The sequence below is a fragment of the Rhea pennata genome, chromosome 5 (assembly GCF_028389875.1).
Source record: "Rhea pennata isolate bPtePen1 chromosome 5, bPtePen1.pri, whole genome shotgun sequence".
Taxonomy (NCBI): domain Eukaryota; kingdom Metazoa; phylum Chordata; class Aves; order Rheiformes; family Rheidae; genus Rhea; species Rhea pennata.
Window position 1 is genome coordinate 58,887,991 of NC_084667.1, and position 26,331 is coordinate 58,914,321.

At 44.6% G+C, this 26,331-nt stretch overlaps 1 protein-coding gene across 1 annotated transcript; it reads left to right on the forward strand.

The window, feature by feature from the left end:
• The first annotated feature begins 1,898 nt into the window (after window positions 1-1,898).
• EXOC3L4 (exocyst complex component 3 like 4) lies at window positions 1,899-24,780 on the forward strand. Its single transcript, XM_062577698.1, has 11 exons — window positions 1,899-2,268; window positions 6,098-6,749; window positions 8,849-8,966; window positions 10,483-10,608; window positions 11,959-12,059; window positions 14,048-14,143; window positions 18,179-18,293; window positions 21,013-21,135; window positions 21,863-22,015; window positions 22,564-22,685; window positions 24,618-24,780. The coding sequence occupies exons 1-11, from the start codon at window positions 1,899-1,901 to the stop codon at window positions 24,778-24,780; spliced, it is 2,139 nt and encodes a 712-aa protein (XP_062433682.1).
• Window positions 24,781-26,331: the final 1,551 nt, after the last annotated feature.

A 26,331-nucleotide genomic window follows, 5' to 3' on the forward strand; every position in this document is an offset into this window, starting at 1 on the left:
TCTCTGACTTCCTCCCTCATATAACTTAAATGCTTAATTGCTGCTCTTGTTCCATTCAGGTCACACACCCACTATGCAGAATTTGAACTAATAAATCAGTCCCTTCCCTGCTGACACCCCTGGAAAATGGGGTACCCTTCTTCCCATTTCCGCACTGCTGTATGGGCTATGATGAGGTAGGCTCCTGAGGCAGGCAAGCCAAGAAATAAGAATAGTTCAGTATTTCCTCTGAGAAGCTGTGACGCAGGATCTGAGCCCCACTGTGCAAGGAGCTCACCAAACTGATGGGAAGCCACAGTCTTTGTCATTTGTAACCTGGGGAATAAACATGCACAGGAAGGTAAAAATCTAGCCAAACTCTGATCAGGAAAGCCGAAAATGTATTTCCAGAGTCCCAGCATGTCTGTTCACTATAATCATATTTCAATCTCCTGCTCCTGCAAGCTGGACAAACCTGAAACAGGTGGATCCTAGGCGACCTCAAGGAACAGCTGTTTCTAACGATTCAAATTAATTGCTGAGCTTCCTTGAGTCCAGACCCGGCTAAGTTAGCTGGTAACCTGGTTTCAGTTCTGCACAAGGTAGGGGAAGGGAGGCAAAACCTTTCCCACTAGCCCCTTCCCAAGCACCCAGGTCAGAGATCAGGGTGGGGAGGGAGCTAGTCTATTTACAGCAGATGAGGAGCTGAGCACATGTAGGGGACCTGACTCCCACTTAGGCACTTACAGGGGCATAGTCATTTGTAGAAATTTGAATGCAGGCCCCTCTCCAGGGAAGCATTGGGCTCTTAGGTGCACAGGGCCCCGTGGCACCCCCCACCACTTGTGCAAGGCTTTCTTGGCCCCTGAGGAAGCCATTCACAGCATTACATGATGGAGCAATCTGAGGAAAAGCGCAAGACAACACTCGAGCCTGTTAATGCAACGTTAGGAAGTTTGCAAAATCCTTGATGTGGACAAGGATCTGTGAAACTCCACAACAAAGACTCAGGCTGTTGCCAGGGTCTTTTCTGTTTGCCTTTTAAGTGCTCTCAGGTAGGATGAGTGATATGAACCTTTGCTGCATTGTGCAGCCTCCCTCATTGTAACCATGATGATTCAGAGTGCAGAGATTGCTTTCATTTGGGGTGGAAGGGGCTAGAAGTGAACAGGCAGGCTTTGCTCAGCCCTCTGCATCAGTGCAGTGCAATGGCTGCGATGGACCCTCCTCTCTGGGAGCCCTGTTCCAGCAGCAGCAGGTCAGGGCTGGCCTCAGGCAGAAGCAGCAGCACAGCCCAAAGTTCCCATGTCTGCATTAGAAAGTGGGAACACTCCGGTGGGTTACCTGTCCCAAGTAGGGTTATCCTTATTACATGGCTTGAAATCCTTCTGGAAGGAAGATTGCAAAAACATAGAAATCATAGACTGGTAAGGTTGGAAGGGACCTCTGGAGATCATCTAGTCCAACCCTCAGCATAGCGCTGTATGGGGATTGAACCCACAACCCTGGCATTAGCAGCACCATGCTCTAACCAACTGTGCTAAACCTGTCCCATACCTGTTACCAACAGAAATGTTATTGTTTTAATTGATTTCAGCATCCCTGACCTTCAGTGATTACTTGATGCTGAAGAAATAGCTGGCCACTTGCATGATTTGAGCAGCAGAACTAGAGACTCTAAGGGCTATAAGCAGGCCAGTACCTAGTTTTGGTGGATAGAGATACATTCCAAATAGCTACAGGCTGTAACAGACTTGTTCTGTCCTTGGATTAAGCAGGATGGACAAAGACTTTCAGTCCAAGACTGACTTTGGAGACATAGTAATAATCTATTGGATTTCTCTCATCTATTTCTTCTGTTTTGTTCATTTTAGTCATTACCATCAACATTTTTTAAAAGACTGTTGTTCAAAGACAAGATGAATAGAGATAAGGAGTTACATCCAACAAGTGTAACATCAGAACCAGCCTCTCCAACAAACAGCACTGGGAAGGAAAAGATGGATATTGCTTCAGAACTGAATAGCCCAAGTTCTCACAGCCATGACATAGGGAATGCCATGACATTTTCTTCCTTTGAAAGAGGAATTAAAACAATGTTAAGCATCCGGAAATCAAAAAACCTGAACAAAGAAAAAGAAAAGGAATCTACTGGCACTTTGAGAGGCATACGACTTTCTTTTAAATTCTCCAAGAGCTATGAGCAGGACAAACCCACAATCTGTAATGGTATGGAGGAGATTGGAGAGAAGATAGAATTAGAGCCCACTAAAGGAAAACCTCTTTCAGGTAAGAAGAGAAAACAATGTGATTTGTTTGGCCGAACAAACGCAACCTCCAAACAATTTACACTTTGCAAGTCTTGGGCTCAACAGAGATGCTAAAGAAATGAGCATCCCATTAGGGACACTTGATCTCAACCTGAGGGCAGATCATCCATCATTGAACAGGCTGTTCTGTGGCCTCCACTTTGGTAGTTTAACTGTAAAAACCAGCCTACCTGCAATCAGAATATCAACAAGTCAGTTCATGTATGGAAACTATGCAGAAGTGCCGTGCAGGCTAATCCTATGCTATTGTTGCATTGCTCTTCTGAATAGTTTCCGCTCTTCAGCTGTCAGACTGATGGTCTCCAGATTATACTTTATAGTTGAGTGCAAGGCCTTGATAAGTTGTTCCAATAAGTTATGTTTTTAAATCAAAAACAAAGATGATACACACATGGGCTGGTCATGAGAAATACAGTGAATCCACTGTATTCACAGATCCAGAATGGCTGGGGGCCACTGTTCCAGAATGTAGACTATTTTATAAATAAGTATTGTCAATTGTCCAGTTGGATTTGGGAGGAAGGGCTCTTCCATGATGGGAAATTAACAGTTCAGAACCTTGTTTCCTGTCTGGGAGACTGACTTGCAAAGGGACCTCCACAGATGCTTTTGCATCTTACACTTTCTATCCGTTTGTTTCTTTCCATCTGTATATCACAACAGTGGTATTGCAAGTATTGTTTTCTTCCCTTTCCCCCAAGGTGGGTCACTGTCATACATTTTGCCAGCATTAGATAATGGGTCATGGTCAAATCATAGTAACTACCATCAGCTTAGCTATCACCTTTCCGCAGGTGTGAGCAGAGCTTGATTTGAGCAATGTTCTCGTCTGCTTTTTCAAGGCAGAGGAATTACATGGCATCCAGGATAGACTGAGATGAGTCAATATGGCTCGACCTTTTGTCAGCCCAAATTTCTAGAGAAGAAAAGCTCTAAATCTACCGTGTAGCATGCATGGGGAATACATAGAAGGGCTGATGTTGTTCCATTGCTGTAACATGCTCCTCTGTGCTGTAAAGTTATTTACAGCTTCACACTGATACCCTGTGAGGTCAGTAAGCTGAATCTGAGCCCATCTATTCAGCTTTGCTGGTCCATTCAAAAGGTCACAGACTAAGAGCAACACAAAATATTAGGAGAAACTCTTTTTATCTTCTGCAATACAGAAGCTGGTGAATTGCATGAATAAGACCTGTCCTGTGCCCAATAACCAGTGACTGGCCTACTAGAGCAACTCTTTCAGAAGAGTTGAGAATCATGAGATAAATATGGCAAGTGACGGAGACTCCACCATATGCCCCATTAAGCTGCATAATGGTTAATTGCCTTTCAATTGTTTTTCTTCAGTTACCAACTGGCTGATCCTGTATTGCTAAATTAAAGATCCATTTAGCACCCAATATTACCTCCCTGAATAATTATCCAAGATGGTGATTAAATGGCATTTTCACTGTGATAAGCTAAACAGAATATATTCTGTTAGTCTCTCATTGTGAGCACTTGGGCAAAAACAGGTTTTGTATTTATTTATGTAGAAGATATTAAGTTAATTGGCACAATCTCCTTTCCCTCTGAGTGTAGTGCAGCTGTACTCCATGTAGGCACTCATGAACTCTACGCATTATGTGATACATCAATAGTTAGGTTGTTTGGTGTTTTTCTGTCTTGATAAGGATACCCACACACTGCACAGATTTTCTGGTGCATTTGGTATAAAATCTGTGTGCAGATAAGCCCAAAGGCATAAATTCTGGGCTATGGACCATTCCTTTGTCTCCTCCTTGAGTGCTCTCCAATCTTTCCATATCATTTTATGTGTGCACACCAGAAACAGTGGTCATACATGCCTAAATAATACCCCTTCCCTTCTCTTCAACATTTGTTTTACACCCAGTATCACGTCTCCCCCAGCCTCAACCAACAACCAGTCAATACCCCTCAGTTCAACCCCTGCCGGCAATCTGGCCTGAGGAGGCACGACACTAGCTCCAGCACAACCTGGCACTCTCTGAAGGCTGATGGGTGGGATTTATCAAGGCAAGCCAAACAAAGGAAGTGCCCAGGCCCCACGCGAGACCTGAATGCCAGGAAAAAGCACATGTTTGGATCCCCCCTCCCAGTGCACATACCTTCCCAGACCATGCAGGGATAGCAGTATCTGCCACTTGGGAAACAAATGCTATTCGAGACAGCCAGTGTCTGACATTTCTTTGTTAGTTTATACGCAGGCTGTAAATGATCAGCTCAAAGATCCTGAACTGCCCCAGGCCAGTGAAGTCCACATACCATGCATACTTTGATATTTATGCATTTCCTCCACTGGCTTCCTGGGTGTTGCATTCCTGCCACCTCAGGGACTTCCTGAAACTGTGGCTAACCCCACATTGCCTCCTCAGTATCCTCCCACGTAGGGGCACTGAATGCTTTTCCATTCCCACTTCTCCCTCTTTCTACTTCCCAATACATGGCTTCTTTATGCCTTTTTCTTCATGGAGATGCCTGGGCTTTGGGTCCTATCCCAGAGCCCCTTCTCCTCTGCAGCTGAGGGGAGATTGCAGATGGCAATAACTGCAGAGCTGAGAAGCTGTGGCTTCTGATCCTCCAGTCCCTGTTTTTGATTGAGAGAAATCTAATGGCCATTGCCATTCACAGACATCCCAAAGTGTCTGGAACAGATAAGAGGCATCATTCAGAAGCTATTTGCTGTGCTAAGCATGCGCTGGAAATGTCCTTTCCAGCCCATTTGCTTGAAAATCACTGGTCTAATCAGTGATTTGGGCCCTGGGCTGGGAAGGGCAGCCAGCCACATATGGGGCAGTCACTCATCTGTTGCCTCCGCTCAAGGAAGCACTCAGCAATTTGGCCCCTGCAGCACAAGGAGACCTTGCAATACAAATCACTAGTGATAATCTCTGTAGTAATCCAGGAGCCAGTTAGTCATGACTTGAGTCAGGGATGTCTCTCAGAAAACTCAGAATGGATAAGGTAGAGGGCACAAAATCAGGACAGGACTTGAGCCCAGGGATTGCCTAAGGTTATGTCTGAATTGTGAATGATCCCAAAATGTTTCAGAAGCATCTCCACAGCAGCATCTGCTTTCCCAGGGCTTTAGTCTCTGTGGAGGATGCCCTGGTGGGTGGACTGGGGGCTCAGATGACCCGAGGTGTGGGGAGGTGGCATATGCTGCTGAGCTCCCTCCAGCTGGACCCCTGGCCACCCTTCCTGTTTTCTCCAGCAACATGCAGAAATGCTCTTGCAGCCAGAGAAAGCAGGGGTCCAGCTGTACTGGAGTCACTGCTGCAGGAGCAGTACTGTGCAAGGCACACTGGTATGCTGAGAAACAAGGGCTAACAGAAATCCCTGCTGAGAAGGTGTATCAGTATCTGCCTCAGCTGCCAATTCTACTTCAGTCCTAAACTAAAAGCGGGGCAAAGCCAGACTCAGTTTTATGCAGCCTGAGACCCCAATGCCTTCTGTGCAGCCTTCATTAGACATTGCTTGAGGTTTTCCTTCAGGGCTATGGTTTTTGTTTTTGTTTTGTTTGAATATTTCCTATCTCCACAACTAGTCATTTAAAGACATGTAGTTGTGCAGTAATTGCATTTCCACTGCTTTTCTCTTCTGTGGCCAAGACTTGGAGATACCAGAGGGGATCAGTCTTGCATGCACTTCTGGGATCTGCCTACTCAGACCAGTCCTGCAAGGCCCTTAATGGGGATCTTCTATTGTTACAGGCCTGTCAAGCACATAATATTTACTTTGCCCTCTATTTTTTTTTTCTTTTTTAGTAATGGAAATAAATGAACTTATTCAAAAACGGCAACTTTTGGAAGCATTTGAAAGCATCAAGTACTTGGAAGATGAGGTGATAGCTGAAAGGGATGCTGACAAATACAAAGACAACCCCCAAGAGTTTGCTAGGAAATCCAAGGATGTGGATTTGCTTTATAATTCCATTACAAGTACAATACAGTCCATCGTGGTAGGAACACTGGAGCATCCCACTGTAGAGGAGACCATGCTGGCATCCTTGGTGACTTTAATTGCCAATGAAGAAGCAGCTCATCCTGACGCAAGTTACACTGCTGGTCCTGGGTCAGACTTGCTTGGCATACCCAGAAAGTGGAGGGAGGAGTGGAGGGAAGCTATCAATGAGAGCGCTAGAAGGAGAGTCGTGAGCGTACCCATGGCATCAAAGGAAGAAGACAGTTCTTGGCTTGATCTCCACTTAGGTTTCCTCAGGAAACACCTGAGCAAAGATTTACTGAAAGTCAAGTTTGCAGTAAAAAAGTGTTATCCAGAGGATTATAGGGTGTGTGACATTTATGTGGAGGCTTTTCACAAGGCCATTGCTTCCCACTTGCAAGATCTCTCCCAAAGACCCTTGGAATTCAATGAGCTCTACGCCTTGCTCGACTGGGTTGCTAACACATACCTGAGGTAAGCTGCTGTTGTTCGCTTCACTGTCTTGGCCACTTCTGGAGAATAACAGGGCTGTATGATGCTTTGAAAGCATGTAACTATATTCAGTTTCCTGTGTGAGCAAAAGAAATGCAATCACTTATACAGTAGAGCCTGATAACTAATCTACTAATGGATAGGGACAAAAGTTTGTAGATAAAATACTTGCTATGTTTCACAGATCTCAATTACCCTGTTTCTCCCTCCCTCTCTAACTTGCTCTTCTCATAAACCGGGAAGCTTCCTCTTCAAGTGCTGCATTGCAACTCTAATAATTCTTGCTCCCCCTGTGGAAATGTTTGGCAAGGTACAACAGCTACTCAGTGACTTTTCCAGGCACAGTAAGTGGCCTGTGGGGGAGCCCTCCATCCTTTCTGTTTCATTAAAACATTTGGAAACAAACTACTCCCTCCCCCCCCCAACCATGTTCGGTGGTCACAGTCAACTTGTGGAGCTGCCAAGGCGACACTATATGAAATTAGTCACATTAAAACAAAGGTTCTGGCTCAGACATGTGAACAAGTTGAATGAGACAGAAGTATTTTAGGACCTCTTAAAGCTCCCTGTAATTCAGTGATGGCCAAAATATTCTAGCAGCTGGATGGACAAACATATCAAAAACCAGGGCACTCTGAGAGTGTGAATGTAAAGGCAGGAAATCTTCACAATAGCAAAAAAACTTGTGATGCTGGACTTTGCCTTCTTTTAGAGCCAAAGGAAACATCCAATATAGGCACCTATAGAAGATCCAGATGTTATGTGGCCTCATTTCTTCTCTGGTCACTTGCGTTGAGTTACTAAGGCACACACCACAGCCCCAGCCCTAAAGAGCTCACAGAGAAAAATCCAGCAGAAATATACAGTGGGGAGTGAAGAGGGAAAGAAACAACGTGCAGGGGAAGTGCGTTCACTCATGAGCACATGAGAACAACCATGTCAGGCCAAAATCACGTTTAGCCCCACAACTAGTCTCCAGGAATTGCCCAAACCAGATGTCTAACACAAACACAAACCAGACAACCTCCCTCATCAGGCTGAGCTTCTTTCTGCTGAGCTCCCACTCTGCACCTGCCTGACTTTGTACAGTGCAATCCTCATCTACCTCGGATCCGAACCTAACCACGTACTTGGTAGTGGTTTGAAGATGGGAACCCTGTGGGTGGTTGAGTGAAGGAACAGGTTGTTTATGGATACTGCCTTTGCAGCTCTCTTCCTTGCTAACCAGGTGACTGTGCAATTTATGCCCCACATTAATCAAATACATGAATATTTTCCCTTCTCTCCTCTCCACATTTATCACACTGAAAAATGTGATGCTTCCGCAGTCCACGGACAAATTGTGGGATAGCACATGCTATCAGTTGTACAGGCTAATAGTGGGTTTCTTGCTGTAGAGTGAGAAACACAAGCCTTCCCTCTCTTCCCCTGCCTCCCCACTAATCAGCATGGTAATCTAGAGGAAAGAGAGTGGTGAAGCCACGTGTCAGCTGAGCACACTTTGGAGTCAGATTCTGTAGCTGAACGTCCACCCACCACTTCCATATGTGGAGGAAACACTGCAATTCCCCGTGTCCCAAGCACGTGCACGCTTACCAGTGCGCTTACTGACCTTCGCACTCTGACCTGCTCCATGATCTCACCTTGTTAGGGATAACACATAGACTAACATAAGCTATGATGTGACACAAGAGCAGAGCAAGGGAAAACAGCTAACTCCAAAGCAGCACGCTGTCGGAGGAACTACCCTGAAAGGCATTTCACAAGCTCATAGTCAAATGAATCAGCTTCATGTTGTTTATTTAAAAAAGTAAATTCTCATAGCACTTTTCATGTCCAAACAACTCAGAAGTCTCATGATTTCTAAGGTGGGCTGGAACCTCAGATCATTTTGATTTTGAATAATTAGGATTTTGAATAGCAAGGAAAGATTTTCTTGTTAAAGCTTGAAAACAAGCATCACAGTTTAAACTTTAAGTATATTTCTCACAGCTTAATAATTATGTAGCTCATGCCACATGAATATTCCATCAGTTTACTCACTCCAAGGCAACATAATTTGTTCATTTGAATCTTTCCAGTGAACTCCTTATGGGTCACCCAGATCTCAAACCAGAAGTTAAAACAGAAAACCTCTCCCTGTTGTTAACACCAGCTGATTGGGATAAACTGAAAAATGACTACATTATTTCTGTAAAGGTAAGATTTTTGCCCTTGCTTTCATATGTCTGTTACACAGGGCACAGGAACTCCAGCCTCTAAGGCAGAGGTTTCTTATGGCTGTATTATGATTTCTAGTCCTGTGAGATGTTGAGTCCTGTCAGCTCCCGCTGGTGTGGAGCACTCAGCACCATGCAGGATGACCTTTTAATCAAAAGCAGAGATGTTGTGAGCACTGAGTTTTGGACGAAAGCAGCTGTCTAAATGCTGGGCCTGAACCTGATAGTTACAGGCACGGAGACCCAAAGTAACTGTACCAGACTCATACAGTATGACCTAGGTCTACCAGAAGTTCAGAGCTGTGCTTCATCAGATTAAATATGATGATCTGTGGCAAAATATTGTTAAGTTAGAAATATTAGTTGCTAGTATTAGAGCGTGTGAGATTCTTTGGCACATCTGAACCATAAGATGTGGTATGGGCAGATTATTTTGGGTACAGCTAGGCATCTCTCCACCTGAGAATGTCTCCATGGTCCAGGGCCTTTGAGAAAGTCCCATTGGCAGATGCCTTTCTGCTCGTCCTTAGCTGGGACTCTAGGTCAGCCTGTCTGAGGATCATGCCCAGCAGCAGTAGTTGCTTCCCAACACTACGAAGCCTAATTGCTTTCCTGAGTCCTTGCAGGGTTCAGACATATTTTTGAAAATCATTTCTGAAACAAGGCACTTTTCAAGGTGAGCTCAAGATATCCAGACCAACAAAATTAGTATTACTCCATCTTGCTGGTAAGGAACATTTTGTTTCACCAGCAACAAGACTGATCTATCATCTGGGACTGAACAGTGCTCCCCCTTACACAAGTAGCTGTAGAGCCAGAAAGGACCGGTTGGGTCTTTTATTCTGACCTTGTGTATAACGCATGCTGGAGGAATTTGCAATCAAGCAATGAAACAGCTGACTGAGCCAGAGTGTAGCTGTAGACAGGCAGTCCAAATCTGCTGCAGTAAATTACTCGGAGGATTAAGTACCTTCCTTACAAAGGCATAGCACAGATCTCCCTGTCAGGGGAGTTATTCTCCCTTGATTTGGAAGCAACATATCCTCACACAGTACAGCTCTCCTGATTTTTCCCTGAGATCCTGTGTAGTCCAAAAGGGTCTGAACAAGACCTTTGATTCTGCTTGTCTTTTTACACTGAACACGAGTCTTGCATGTGTGTAAGTTAAGCAAAATGCAGGATGCTGCCTCCATGCCTGTAATTTTGGGCATGATGCAGGCCCTCTTTTGCCTCCCATGGAGCGGTCAGCACAGGGGAGCCCAGAGGAAAGGTTAAGTCCTTGGTTACAACGTGCTGAACTCACATCAGTACTTTGGTGGTACTTTGCACCACCATCGGCGCCTGCTGCCGCTCCCATGGCAGCACAACACGGTCATCCAAGGACTTCCCTGCGGACCCGCTTCTGCTTTCCCATGCACTGTTTTACATGGCATAGCCTTACTCATGCTTGGTTTTTATCCTGAGCTGCATGTTTTCTTCCTACATTTAACATCTAGGGGAAAATCAAAAGCTATTTTGGAAACATCCTGAAACTGGAAATCACAGAAAAGTGGGAGCAGGAAGTTCAGCCGGAAGTGGAGGAAAACCTATACAACTCATCGCTGTCCTTTGATATTCAAACGGTATTTAATTAGCTTGTGTAAAGTGTACGGTTCTCTTTGATTCCAAGGAAACTGAAACGTTATCTTCTGGTATGTAGGTACTGCCTCCTGTGATAATTTATGTTAGTCACGCACTCACAGAATACATTAGCAGAGAAAATGCCGTTTATTACAACTTTTAGCTCTACCATTTGCCTTCTAGCTGCAAATTAAACCTGCTGTCAATTGTATCAGCAACATAATAGGCAACTGATTTTAAAGTCTTTAAATCTCTTTGATTAGAAAGAAGAAAGAAAAAAGGACAGAAAGAAAAGGTTTGTTAGAAAAGCCCCTTCATTGAAAGAGCTACTTTGTCCCAGGGCTGCGGCAGCCTCAGAAAGGCTGTAGGCAGTGACAGCCACTCCAGTTTAAACAGTACAAAAAAACAAAAGTTCCTGCTAGTTTTAGGGACTACAGGGTAATAAATCCAGGAGGGGTTTGGGTTCGTTTCCCTCACTTTTCAAAGGGTTGAGTCATTTCAATTAAATAACACACACACACACACACACACAAAAAAAAAAAAAAAAAAAAAAAGAGGGAGAAAATGAACAAAAGAAAGAAAATCAAAGAGTTTTGCCTGCTGCCATGACTCATTTTCCACAGATGAATATTATACGTTTTTTTGATCACTAAGAAGGCAGATCTGAATTGGATTAGCAGATGGGTAGGATGTCACAGAAAGCACTAGAGCGGGATCGTAACTGGCCAGCTTTTCAGCCGCAGATGATGCAGTGTAGACAGGATTGGGAAGGGACAGGGTGGATAAGCTGCAGAAATGTGGCTGGGAACAGGTCTGGGCACTGGCAAAATTTCGAGGATTCCCCATGGGACCACTGCAGAGCTTCTGAGCAGGGGCAGCACAGCCATGAGTGGTTGTGCAGGACCCTGCTGGGCCAGCAGTTATAGCCACCCACAGCACTGGCACCCAGGAAAGAGGGGGGACAGCTCCCTCTCATTTGCCCTAGCATGTGCTGGGCCCTATTTGGGGGATTGGGCCCTCCACAAATCTCCAGGAAGAGAACAACTGAATCAGGGCAGCTCAGAGCTCCAGTCAACAACGCTTATAACTCACGTTCAGCCAGCACAAGGCTCCTGGTATATTAGACAGCAATGATTTTGCCATAAATCAGTTTATGCATCTTGGCCCATTCTGGATTATTGTTTTTAAAATTGCCAGAGAATAATGAAAAATGCCTGGCAACACTCTGCTTTTCCTTCTTTGTTAGGCAAGTCATTAATGTTTTTATTAACAAAAGCTGCATGAGATCATTGCAAAGGAGGTTTCTCTCATGCTTGTGCCATTCATTGGAGTTTTGTCTTGCCCTTTTCTAGATCATTGCAGAGCACATGAAGGCATCCAAAGCAATCAGCAGAAGTCTGGAAATGAAAACGCTTGAGCTCTGCCTGGCAGAACTGCATGAATTCATAGCAAGGTCATCACTGCTCTCGGTAGCACATTCCTTCCAAATGAGTACCATGTTTGTAAGAAAAACAGGGAAAAGGTCCATGCACTGGGCCAAATGTTGGCATTGAGCAGGCATGGATCTGCTCCTAGGAGAACTAGAGATCACAATAACCCCAGTAATGAGCAAGCTGCAAAACAATTTAGGCAGAGTCATAAACAGACCCAGATGGGAATCTTGCGAGTTGCACAGTCTGGTGCCATAGCTGCAGGAAGGAGCTGCTGGCTGGAGAGAGATTTCTGCCCCTTCTGTTCAGGACACTTGCTGTGCTGGACACTGGTCACTCACCGTGCCAATAATGAGTAAGCAGCACTTGACAGGGCATGGGCCCAGGCACTGCTTTGGTGACAGTATTGAATAAATATCCTCTTCTTAGGCTGCTGATCTAGGAAGCAAGTCTTGCCTAGAGGGTTATCATCTCATGGATCCCATGATTATAGGCAGAGAAACGGCTGATCAGACCTTCATCATTAACTCTCTCTTACACCCATGTCCAGAACGTGTATATTGAGGTTGCTTTCTGAATCTTCTAGAAATTTACTCAGATACAGAAGGACACATTAACTTGCCTCTGTGCTGATGTAGTATTTTTCTGCTTGGGAGCAGTCCCTGAGTTATGGCTCCAGACCTTAAATCTTGTCACATGCTTTGGGAATGCTCCCAGGAAAGGTTTTTGGCTCATAAATGAAGTAATCCTTTCCTCATCTTGGGACAGCTACAAGCTGCCTCCTCCACAGCTTCTTGGTTGTGTTTCAAGGGGAGTTGTACCCACTCTCTGGAGCAGCACTTTGGAGAGGAGAAAGGACATTCAGCATGAATCAACTCCAAAGTGAGACTAAAAATACTTCTGCATTAACCTTTGAAATTTCACACCTCCGGAAGGCGCTGAGTGGGTAGTTTGCTAATAGACGTTTTACAGAATCAAGTGTGGGGGAGCATGAACGCTGCTTTCTGCGAACGTGAAGTTGTGGAATGACAGGTATTTAAGATATGTGAAAGGCAATGCTTTTCCATTTGAAAGCTCATCTTTAATACCACGACTATCTAAGCTTGTCTCCAGGATCCTGGCTGAATAGGGCCATTCAAACTAGCTATTTGGCTTTGAAGCCTTGTTTTTTTAGAAAAAAATGTAGTATTTACTGATGTTCCCCCCCCTTTTTTTTTTGTATAACAAAATTGATGTAAAGCACAAGCCTTCTACAAGGGCAGCAAAAACACCTAGGTGGAAGGGTCACTGAAACTTAAGATTTCTCTCTTCTCTTAAACAACAAATGCAAGGGTAAGTGGCTAAGGCCAGCCTGAGCAAATTGCTTTGGATCAATAGTGAAACAAAGCACCAGAGACTCAAAAAGCCCCTGCCAGAGCATGCTCCCTCCTGCAGTCTGTGTGGACTTGACTGTAAGATGACTGTCAAAACCATAAAAGCTGCAGTACACAGAAAACAGATACCTAATATATCATGCTGAGAATAAGGGGGGACAGAATAGGTGTGTTGCCTCATTCATATTCAGCTTCTGTAGTAAAAGGAGCCCTGAGTTAAATCTCTTCCTTGTGTGCTTAAGAGGCCATGTATCATGTTGCCCCAAAAGCCAGAGAAATGACTGCCCAAATGTACGAGACCAAGTATCAGTAATGCAGTTAATTGCTTACGGTAAAGAAAGTCAGAAATTTCACCCATGAGCTTTCATGTATAAAGATTACTGGAATCTCTCCAAAACTGTACTGCTTACACGTTCAAGTGAGTATATACTAAACCAATAATTATCTACTATATATTCCCCTCTAATGCACATGCATGTTAAGACAACTGAAAAAAAAAAAAGTCTGCATACACAGAGGACAGATTGGGCCAGCACTGAATATCTTTTGACATCCTTATGTACACAGAATGTGAATAATCCTGTTCCGGCTGGTTTCTGGCCCTGCTGCAGTTAGTCTTACCTGCATTTCTATTGCAGATTTGGGGAAGAATTCATGGAGTGGAACTCTTCCAGAGACAGTCCGATTTTTGCATCCTATTTTGCTGCCTACATCAACAGCTTCCATGACCTGGTGTAAGTCTGCTCTTCCCTTGTTAAGCTGCTGTGTTTCTTGGAGGGATTTGGATGGGTCTCAGTGTATCACAAGGAAAAACCAAATAGTGTCATGCTGGAGTCGGCAGCAAAGAACGTCCTTCAGTGTAATTGCAGGGAAAGAACTGAGTTACACCAAGAATGAATTTGGCTTTTTAGGAATGGGTCAGCATTGCTGGTCAAGTGGAGATCAGAGCTCATTTTCTAGTCCACTCTCATCTCTCACTGATGATATTTAGGCAGCACACACTCAGAGACAAGCATATACAAATGGGCCTGGACACAGCCCAAGCCCTCATACATGCCAAGTGGCTTTGGTCTAAAATGTGCCCTGCAGCCCCGTCTGCCAGCAATATCCCAAGCTCGTGTATTCCTAGGTGCAGTGTGGATGCTTTAGGCAGCCTGCAGTGGGGATGAGAAGCATCAAGTGCTGCATGCACGTGCTCTGTCTCTAGTCCATGCTTCACCTCATGGTGGGGATGTTCCCTAAGGGTTTCACAGTAAAAGAAATTAATAATACTTTTGAGAATAAGGATGAAGAAATGGAAGCAGGGAAGGATCTGGTGCTTGAATGAAAGCTTTCAACTCATTTTCAGCCTGTCTTTTTCAGCTTTAGAGGGAGTTCTTTCATTTTTTGTTTTTGAGCAATATAAAACCAGCAGCACAGTCTCACTGCTGCTTTTGGCACAAGGCTTCAGGAAATTCTGTGAAAGCACTCAACCTGCAAATAAACCTTTGCCATAACTGCTGGTAGCAGCAGTTTCTAGGGCTTTGCATATGTTAAGAATTAGCTACTTAATGCTGTGCTTTCAGAAGGGCTCTGATGCATGGTTTTCCCCTCTGTATAGCTAGAGCGTCTGCTTCCAGGAGAGGGCAGTTTTCCTGACATGCCGGAAAGTACCAGGCAGTGAGCGTCCAGAGGTCTGGTCCTTCAGCCTAGTACCACGGTACAAGGCAACCCTGTAGCTTCCCACCCGCAGCTGCTGCTGCCCAGGGTAGAGCTGCCACAGACCTTCAGTGCCAGTGCCAGAAGGGACTGGGGACATTGAGATGGTACCTTCCCTGGGAAGACAATGTGCAGAGACACCAGACACAGCTCACTGGGGCTACCTGATTAGCTTTGCACCAGCCTTGTCTACAGCTACAAATGGTTTGTGCAAAACCTACCCCAGGCGGCCTTTGAAAACAGGGCCAAGGTTGTGTCCTCATTTATCCGATGTCTCAAAAAAGGCTCCAGTCATGTCATCCCAGAGGTGACAAAAGACGGGGGCACATCAAATCCTACAGATCTGTGTGATGTCCCTGGGACCACAACAGGTCAGAAAATTTCCCATGGGCTTCAGGTAGTAGCTGGGCTGTAAAGAGGGGAGGACTAAGCCCAGGGGTGCTTTGGCTTCTGGGGCAGTCCCTGACATGCAGGTGCTGCTTTGGTGGCTGACCTGGTCAGCAAACAGGCCGCTAATGTGTGAGAGCACAGGCGTCTTAGGAAATGTTTTTTCACTGAGTTTCTGGTGGTCATCTCCACTCAGCAGATGCTTGCTCCTGGAGGTGAGCCAGCAGCTCCTGAAGTGGGGGGTGGGGGTCTGCAACCAGTGACCAATCCCCACAAGTGGCTACTGGAAAGACCAGCCTTTGGCCTTGCAGTGCCAGCCAGGCTGGAGAGCAGGGACTGGGGATTGGCTCCCTGGATGGCCCCACTCTGGCAACCCTCAACCATCCCTCCTCTTTCTACCATGACTGAAAATGTTATCTCCAGCTTACGTGCCTGCGTTTCTGCCTGGCATGATCAGTGACAAGGGGATATATGTCATATATTGGTCAGGCTGGTGCAGAGGGTTTCGTGTTGCAGCTATTCCTGTTGCTCCAGCCCTGAGTAAGCACTACCGTCAGAAAGTCTCTAGATGGCACGGTCTCTCCAGAAATGCTATTCTCTCCCACGCTGCCAGGAAGCACCTGACCCACTGAGCAGCTGACTCCAGCACAGTTTCTCTATCCAAGTCCTGCCTCCTTAGGAAGTTGCTCCCTAATTCCCTGCTGAGGAGTTGTAAGGTGGCAAAGGGAGTAGCTAACGTGGAGTTGGCAAGAACTCCTGTGCTCAATTAGCTCTGCTGGGTTTATTCCTGCATTGGGTTAAAAATAACAACTGTGGTGCTGGGTTGCTGGGATGAGACAGGCAAGACCACACACCTAGGTACCTGATAGCATGATTTTAGGGATGCTGGAAGCAGACTTCAGGTGTTCAGCATTAGCTTGGCTTTAGTTACAGATCTGAGCCCTCAGCTTGGGACAAGAGGTTTGTTTTGTTGCATTTTGTTGCATTTTGAACTCAACTGATTCAGCTGATAGCAGAGCCAGGCCTTTCCTCTGCAGAAAGTAGTAAACCTCCTGCTCAGCCTGTGTCTGCACTAACCTCTTCCTGACAAAATGTTCTCTCACTTTGACCTTTCCATTTTCCTGGGAAATCTGATAAGAGGGCAGGAATTTCCTGACAAAACCCTTTTATCAAAAATTACCCGTTTGTCAAGATCAAATCTTCATGCAGGAACTTTAGCTCCAGTGAAACTGTAATTGAGAAAGACCCCTGGAACTGCCAGCCCCTACACAGCTGGACCAGGAACCAGCAACTCCTATGTGGCCTCGCTGCCATGTCCTCTGAGATGGGCATCTGAGTTTGCGCTGGTTTCCACACAAAGCTTTGTAAGATCAGAAGTCCTACCAGGTGCACAGTAGAACAACTGAAATCATGGATACATGCATAGGATGGAAAAACTGTGTGCCTATTTCAACTAGAAATTAGAATTTCTTTGGGATTTCTCTACTTGTTCATTGGAGATTGTACTTGACAGACCTTAAGTTTCTCATCCCTCAGTTAATCCAACTACTCCAATTGGTGTTAATCCAGTAAGAGTATGGCAAAATTTTTGTGCTTCATATTTCTCTCCAATTTTGGAGCAGTTTAATTAATCCGGGCAGTCTCAGTATTAAGCATATAAACTAGTAACCAAACAGCAACAGGGAACTGTAGTAACGGTGCTCTGCAGTAACTATTTATGGATGCACTGGTACCTGGCAATATATATGTGGTACATCCAAGGAAGAGCAGCCTCCTTCCACGGGGAGATATCCTCACATGGAGAGAGGGGGCACGCTGAGATACACCGCCAAGCCCAGGCTGGGATGGCACAGGCAGGGATGTGATAGGGAGTGAGCATGTCTACCAGAGTGATAATGCAGGTGTTGGGGTCCCCAGGAAATCCACATCCGCCAGGCTGAAAGCACAGATTTCCATGGGCAAAACCCCGAATGACAGCTTGCAGCCTGGCCTTAGGGATCTCTAGCATTTAGATGCTGTTCCCTCAGTGGAGCATGTTACATGAGAGCAACGATATAAAGTGAGAACAGAGCCAGGAGCCCTGAGAGTCTACACATATTGCTGAGGATTTCATTAATTACTCAGAACTTGTATTTCCTTTCTCACTGGATAGTATGAAACCTTCCAGAATTGCACAATTTTCCTAGGCACCTCCACAAATTTCCAGCCCTAGAATTCACCATCCACTGCCCATAAGATACTGAGTAGAGTGAGTCAGCCTACCTCTTGGACACGGGGGTTTAACAGTTTTTTCCATTAACTGGCTTTATTTACTTGTTTCTTACACCATAAGCCCATTGGTGCAGGGACCTTTCACAGGTGTTTGGAGAACATTTAGCGGAAGTGTTACTGCAGGTAAAAAAGTAACAGGCCTGGGTTATTACTCTTCAAGGCTGAGTTGCCCTATCTGATGAGGAAATAGGTTTTCTTGAGTACAGTTATTCAGTTCTGAATCATTTTAAGTGCATAGGATTGTGCAAAAAGAGTCTTTATTTGGACCTATGAAATCTTGCAAGAGGAAGTACAGGAGATATGCAAGTTTATACTAAAAAATACCCGAGATACCAATCAAGCTAAATTGCTTACAGCAGGATAATATTTCACTTTCTAACCTTAAATCAATGGTGTTCTCTCTCTCTGTCTAGGTCAGGCTTACAAACAATATTTAAGGTGAACACTGAGGAACTGCAAAGTGTTTTGGCAGCTTTGACAAAGAACTTCAGAAACTTTTTTTTTAATAAATTAAGAACAAAAACACAGGTAAGAGGATCTTGGCCATCTCATTCCCTAACCATAAGCAGTGTGTGCAGCACTACTGCAGAAACAGAGGGCTCTTGACCCCTTTTTGTCTCTCCAACTAGACCTCATTTTATAGTGTACAAAATTATGGTATCTTCAAAATGCATCATGCCAACTTCAGTACAGATCCTTCCTGATTCCAAGTCACACTTCCAGTATCCTGGGAGTTTTTCACTATAGACAGTGATATAAGCTGTTTATTTCAGTGTAACAGCAACTGAAAGAAAAGTATATTTAGTTGCCTCCAGCATCTTAGTTAAACCAGTCGGAGGAAATCCCACCTCTAGTGAAGGACAAGGGAAACCAACTTTGGTGATGCATTTTTCCTTCCATCAAAAGATTTGGATTTTTTAGGACTTCTAATTTCTGTTATTTATTCATAGATCTACCACCATGGTCTGTTATTAACTCCTGCCCAGAAGCTATATAACAGCCTCTTCAGATAAAACAGAGTTTATTCTGGTAGGGAGATTTTTCCAGTATGTTTTCATGGTGAAAAAAAAAAAAAGGACTAATTCTTTCCTCATGAGGAAGATAAAACTTTGGTGTCAGCTGGCCTGGGCAAGCTTGTGGTAAGAGAGCTAAAAGGCAAGGTGTTATGATGCAGTTTGTGCTTCCCAAGAGCTGTAGACAAGGTTTTCCACTCTCAGCAGCCTGGGGGTCCACCAGCTCTAGCTAGTATAGCAAGAGAGATGGGGGAAATTAAGGTTTTGGTGTTACCTCTTTTAACTCATTCTAACTCACTTTCTAAATCATCAAACATGACTTTCAGAAGCAGAGATAGTCACGCAACAAGAGCCCTGCTCTGATCTAAGCCAAGCCCCTTGGCCAAGGGGACTTTCCATCGACTGCAGTGTTTTGAATCAGAGCCTAAGGGGTGGACATAGGAGTCGAGCCAAGGCATTGCGCAAGATGGCTGCAACATTGTGAGAACTGAAAGGCAAAGCATTTAGAAACAGTCTTTGAGAGGGCTGGCAGCACAGTGCAAGGGCATGTGTGGGAAATAATTGGGAAGACGACATGGAGCACAGACAGGATAGACTGCAATCCCGAGAGCTAAGCTGAGAAAAGTACAAAGGGGATATGCCAGAGAAGGGATACTTTGAACATAACCACTAGGAGAATCCCTTCTGGTACCATGAGAAGTCTTTACCAGATAATGGTGTGTTACAATGCGGAGGCAGTTTAATTCTAGGGAGCTGGCAAGCAAAAGCAGCCCAACAGTCGATGGGCACACTTGATCAGAGTAGCTTGTACCGAGGGCATATATAAAAATGTACAATCACTCCCAGGTCGTCACTGACCACAAAGCATCAAGTTGAGGATGTTCTCAGTTGCCACTTACTCCCCACCACATCAGATCGATGAGCAGAAGGAAAAGCCATGTGAGACCTTGCTCAGATGCTCAGATCTGCAGGGAGAAAAGAGACACTCCTGCAAGTCCCGTGAGAACAGGAGCTTGTTTTCCTGGTGGAGAAGCCTGGAGGTGTAGTGGAATACTGGAATAATTTTTGGCATGTTCAGTACCATATAACATTTCATGTCCATAGCTATTGCAAACCAGTGTGACACTACAGACCTTATACATGGCTGCAAGCCACAACCTGCTCTACCCGCTCCTGGGTTTCCTCCAATTAACATTCACATCTATTTCTTCATCCATATGGTATGGATACAAGTTTATTTATCTAAATAAATCTAACTGGTAGATTAGAAGAAATGAGCTGTCCCAGGTAAGCCTTTAATCCAACAAAGTTTAAGTGAAAGCCTGCTAACCAGGATGCTCAGCACTGGCCTTGTTAGGTCATACACGGTGCTATCATACCTTGCAAAAAAGTAGCTGTGTCTCCTAGTGAAGAGTAAGACAGATATGTTAAGATATTTAGGTTTAAGATCTCTTTGACATTTAGACCAAGACTGTTAAGATATTTAGATTTAAAGTATTTTATAAATGTACAAGGAGATGGCTAACATCAGAACACCATGTAGGGTTTTGCATGAAACAGCACTTGGGCCTGAGATTATAGCACATCTCCTGCTTGTGTGGGTGTCCACTAAATCCTAGAATGTCTCCTGCTCTGTGGAACAGCCCCAGTAGGAGTGATTCTTCCCATGCCTGCACTCATGCAGAAAGCAGAGATGTGGGTCTGAATTCCCTCGCGTAAAGAGAGAAGTCGAACCTTGCTCCCTACACTCTTATTAGGCATCAGAAACAGAGAGCTGCTGTTTGAAAGCTCTCCTCTCTCAAGCTGTTATGAAGAAAACATTAACCACGATTGCATTGCATGCAGACTGGATGCGCGTTTAGTGCTCTGACCATGTCTTTCAGTCAAGCCCCTCAGAGTAAGCAGGCAGATGGGTATTTTTAACTAGCACACTAGTTAGAGGCAAAGCCACTCATCTTCATTAAGGAGATCAAAGGCTTCCAGGGAACTGGGCATCTCCTGGGTTAGGCGGGTGTTTTTCAGGGTCACAGTTTAGGATTTAGCTGTTTGCTTTTACCTAGGTCCCCCGTTCTAGTCAAATGGCCTATTAGGATCCAGCCACTAATCTTTTTGGGGTGTCCCTCATGTGACCTTATGTGTTTGCCTGGATACCAGGACTTTCTCTGAGTCTCACCAAATAGCATTAGAAATAGTCTGAATCTTACCAGTGACATCAATGAAATGGTCTTTTTCAGCCACTCTTTAAGAAAATCCTCACTAAAGATTGGATTTTAGCTACTGAGAAGCCAGACTTGCTAGCGTCTGCTGTGTCGCAGTTCTCCGAACACCTCCAGCACATGAAGGAGCCTGTTGGGCAGGTAGGAGGCTGTTCCAGTGCCCCATGCGCAGTGCAGCAAACCAAGATCCCACCACAAGAGAAGTCGTGCTTTCACTGCCAGGCTGCAGTCTGGCCTGGAAATGCTCCTCTCAACCTGCAGTAGCTCTTTATAGAAGTGTGGACTGTCAACTGGAGATTTTAGTTATTATCTTACTCTGACATGAGAATAAGTAACTTCCTTGTTTTCTGTAGTTTAAATAGGAGAACTGGTTTCATTAAAGAGGAACAAAAGGCTTCTGTGAATGGTACCGCTGAGCTTTGTAGTTCCATAAATTGCGGGCTTACATGCTTATATACCTTTATGTGCTCCTTTCACATCCGTACAGTTGTGAAATAAATGGGTATGTAACAATAGCTCTATATTTAAAATCTGCAAGCACCATCAAAACCTACTATTAAAAAGTCCCAAATACCCTCTTTCATTAGCGGGGACCCAAATTACCAACATAAAATCATGGGCCATTTCTGGGAAAAGAGTCATTTCATGGTTTACTTGTGCTCGCTGCCTTAGCTCACAAAAGCAAGGATGTGGGTCCTGTGCTGAACTGTCTGGCACTGGCCTTGTGCAGCGTATGCTGGTCAATGTGCAGCATTCCTGCATCTCCTTTACATCTGCTGTTGTTGCTAAAGACTTGAGGGTTTCCCCCTGCCCTCTCTCTGCCATAAATTTCCATGAGAGTTGTTACAATTTTTGCTTTTTTAAACAGGAACTTCTATGTGACATTCATAAGTATGTGGTGAGGGAATACATCATGCAGGTCATCAAACCGAGATGGAAAATAAAAGGGGAAATGAGGCAACAAGTGAGCAAAAGGATGAACCAGGAAGCCAAAATCCTTAATAACATGCTCATAGATCAGGTACGTAAGCTTCCTCTGTGCAATCTCGGGGTGCACCTTTCCCAGACGTACCTGGGGCTCTTTCTCATTAAGTTTCCAGCAACAGTTCCCAAACAATAGTTCACAGCCCCCAGTGCTGCTGCAAGAGCTACCAGTGGGGTAATTTGTGCAATAACTACACTGTTTTGGAGGGATGAATATGAAAACTTCTCCGCAAGTAGGGCCTCTGGTAGGAAATGTTGAAGAAGATTTCCCCACAAGGCTGGATGTAACTGCAGTGGGATTGGAGGACTATGGAGCTTTCCCTCTTTCATGGGCCTGGGAAGAAATAATAGGGGTTACTTTTCTCCTGGTTGCCCTCTCCTCTTTGGTAACTCTGCCTCTACTTTGCACATAGTACAACAATAAAAAGAAAAAAAAATGTAAACAGCTCAACAGCACTGTTTTATAACAGCAAAAATAACCTGCCAATGCTCTGTGCTGCTTTACCATGAGTGTAGACAAAAAGACATTTTCTAGGTGTCATGCTTTCCACTGAAGTCACTGTATGTGTAACTGTTTGTTTGTAGGGGTCTACTTCTGACTGGCTCCTTCCCGCCATACATCACATCGCTAACATAGTTGGGGAGAAGAAGAAAGACAAAATCAAGGAGTACGTTATGGAACTATGTCAAGATTATCCAGATATCAGGTATGTGAAACTGCCACAGCAGTTCTGCCCTGGACAACACCAGTTCACTCCTGTGCCTTGGCCAAGGTCATGAGTTTCTCTGACCTGGATTTGTTGGCACATTAGAGGCTGTTCCTCAGTGCCAGTAGCCAGGAATAGGGGAAATACATTCTTATTTTTCTTGCTCAGTGGCTGTATTCCTTTTCTCCCCCCACCCGCCATCTGATAGATACTGTAGCACACACAAGTTAATTCAAAAATCTTTTCATTTTATTGCTCCAAATAAGTCATGTTTCACTTTAAAGCTCCAGATTGCTTTTTGGTAGATTACTCATATTTGCACAGCTTGCCAGTTTGCAGGCCTCCACTGTGGAGCAAACATTTTGTCTCCTGTTCCCCAGCTCAGACATCAAAGAGCAGTAGACATTGAAACAGTTCATCTGCAGCTTCTGAAAGGGACTCAACACAACCACTAAACTTTGCTAGAATAAATTCCAAATTCTTCCTTTTGTTCTTTCCATTTGCTGTTCCAAAGCAGCATCTGCAAAACTTAAGATTACTAAAAAAATAAATAAGCTAATTAACTAGTTCTGTGCATGGCTGAGCAGCTGCATGCCAGAAGTCACCCCCTCTTCTACAGTTCTTCTGATGACCACTGAGAAGGAATATTAGTAGTACAGTTCACAAGAAACTTTTCATCACAGTGATCTCAAATAAAGACCAAATGCATTTGCATTGGGTTACAGATTTACAGCTGGATAACATTTATGTAATCAGTGTAAACCATAAATCAAAAAGGTTGCTCAGAATTTTGAAATGGACCCTCAGATATTCAGAAAAAAATGACATTAAATCTATTTCCCTTTCCCAAAACTGAGGCTCAGAATGCTTCATATACATATTTAAATCAAACGGATAAGATATGCTTTGGGTTTATCTGTGTGGGGAAATTCAAGACATAGTCCTAAAAAAGAAGAATTATTCTAAGTAATTTTCCAGATGAGTACACTTATTCCACAAAAAGAATGCCTTGATCCTAATTACCAGATTAAGCTGATGAAGGAAGCAATGGCTGTTATAGGAGGGATGGTGGGTAAATGAGGACTGGTCAAAATTAGCTATTTGGAAATAATTCTCCAGGCAGAAAAGCCATTTGCAGAGCTGGAATTTGTGCTACTTTTCATAATTTTCAAAACAGATTTAAAGGTTCATCCTTTTGCTTGATCTATTTCCTGCCTTTCCATTATTGAGCAACGTCATTTTTCAACAATTAAGTTTGGAAAGCGAGGCAGAACCTGCCAAACCTTCATTGTTTCCTCTTCATGCCTCTTCAGTGCGTCCCTTGAGCTCTCAGAGATGTTGCTGAAGCTATATATACAGAAATTATTGGAACAGAGTGTGTTTTCATGTTCTTTTTCCTAGCTCTAATGTAATTAGTGCCTGTCAGCTTCCCAGATATTAGCACTTCCAGTGTTTAACTCAAAGTAATCATTAATTAAAAGGTCTGCAGCCTCTCAGGAAAACCTGCAAAAGATGTTGCATGCATTCACAGATGAAGGAGGAAATTCCCACAGGCACTGACAGCAGGGAGGTGCTGTTTTCCCTTTGGGGACAGCCAGGAGCCCAGCTCAGCTTGCTGGACAGCCTTGGAGGCTGCCGATCTCTTTCCCTGGTGTCATTCACACTGTAACTCACTATTCCCCTACAATGAAGGGACTCTTCCTGGATAAAGCATTAAACAGCAGGTCTGAGGCAAAATTTGCCTCCTTGCTCATCGCCCCCCCCCAAAATGCCTTGCTTCTGCAAGCCCTCTGCTTGTAGGTTGTAGGCTTGGGAGGGATGGGGACCTGCCAGATGCTTTGCTGTTGCCTTGTTCTGTCACTGGTTGTCACTTACCTCTTGACTGGCTTTTGCTCTCCATGAACATGCATGGTCTTGTTTGGCTTTTCACAGAAAGGAGCACATCTTGGCAGTTCTTGGACTCCGAGGCCTGGGGCGAGCCAAGAGACTGGCGATCATTCGGCAAGGATACCATCTGCAGGAGAGCTCCGGTGGTGGGGCCAGCAACACGCTCTTTGACGAAATCGATGCTCCAAGTGTCATCAGCTGTTTCTAAAAGACAACCAAAACAGAAATCAAAGTTCCACCTCTTCTTTTGCTGCCTCTACATCATAATCCCAAATCTGCTTTATTCCTCTTCAAAAGCTTAGTTGGTGTGGAGGAAGGACCTCTGAGCTCAAAAACCAAACGCAGCAGAGACGCCAAGACACCAACATCCTCCAAATGCCTCCAAGCAGCAGCTCTAGCGACATGTCCTTTCTGGGCTGAATACACCACTTATATCACTAGGAGACTGCTTTGTTCTTTGGTCCAAGTTTGAGTTTCTTCTCAGTGAATTGGACAGAATCAAAAGAAGTTCACTCAGGGCTATATTATGGCCTAGGCTGTGTATTGCGTAATTATTCAGCAACAGAGGAAAAGCCTCTTTCATAATTACCGTCTTTGAGCAACAGGGGAGCAGAGCTTGGGCTGTGATGTTGTAAAGCCCAAGTCTTACTTCCTTCTTTGTGAACGAGCTGGTAGAGCTGGCATGACATAAAGTCAGTGACACTGTGATCTGATGCTACAGACTGGTACCTGCCAGAAGAGGGCACAACACTCTTGGAGGGTAACCAAACCCCACAGTCAAGATGTGCAGCACATGGTCCACTCCAAGACAGGTCTCACAGCCCTTGTGCCTTCTGGCATTTCAGTAGATTTTCCTCACTCGTGGACTGCCTTGCAAAACTTGTGTTTGACCCAAGACCTGCTCATGCCATCACATCCTTTCTGTGGGCACAGATGTCTCAGGATTGGACATGTCATGCATGGCAGGGAGGCAGACTCCAGGTTCCCTCTGCCCTTGGGCAGGTGGCAGGGATGATGGTGGAAATTACCAGATCATTTGGCTCTGCAGCTATTTCCAAGCAGAAAAGACCCTTCTCTCATCACACAAACTAGAGCTGTGGACAGTGGTCAAGCAGACCTGCGGAGTAGGCCAGGAAGAGCAGACCTTTCTTTTGCTGCAGACAGGGTTCAGATTTGGCCCAAAGCTTACAGCTGGAGAGCAGAAAGTAGGTGTTTTACTTGATGTTCCCTTAGACCTTGTTCTTGTACATTTGAATGTACTTTGATGAAGCTGCTGCAATCTGTCTGCAATATGAAACTGTAAATGTTAAGCCAAACAGGTGTGGTGGTTTGGATCCAGTCCTCACTTGATGTAAGCCAGCATCACCCCACTGACACCAGTAGAACAACACTGGTTTTAATGCTGTGAAGGGTCCAAAACATCACATCCAGCGCCTTCATGGGAGACTTCAGAGAGAAACATCCAACAGCCTGTGGCTGTGCAGAGCTGATTTTATTAAACTCAGTTTAAGCTTTAGGTTGCCTCTGCAGGAATTAATCCAAGACTCTGTATGGAGATATGTTTAAGGCCTACCAATTAATATGATAAATGTGGATGTGACACAGTCCCGAAGACTAATTTGTCTGCTGCAGACAGTGGGGGTTTAGAGCATCAGCAATGATTCTCTTACACATCCCTTACCCCAGTTTTCATCTGAACAAATTTCAGCCCATGTGAGCAGCAGGCACCGATGACAGGTGAAGGGAGGTGCTCGGATAG

Excerpts from the sequence above, each read along its gene's own strand:
- EXOC3L4 (XM_062577698.1), top strand. The coding sequence starts at position 1,899 with ATGAATAGAGATAAGGAGTTACATCCAACAAGTGTAACATCAGAACCA. Across the intron at positions 18,294-21,012 it reads AATTAAGAACAAAAACACAG|CCACTCTTTAAGAAAATCCT; the intron begins GTAAGAGGATCT and ends GGTCTTTTTCAG. Across the intron at positions 21,136-21,862 it reads TGAAGGAGCCTGTTGGGCAG|GAACTTCTATGTGACATTCA; the intron begins GTAGGAGGCTGT and ends TTTTTTAAACAG.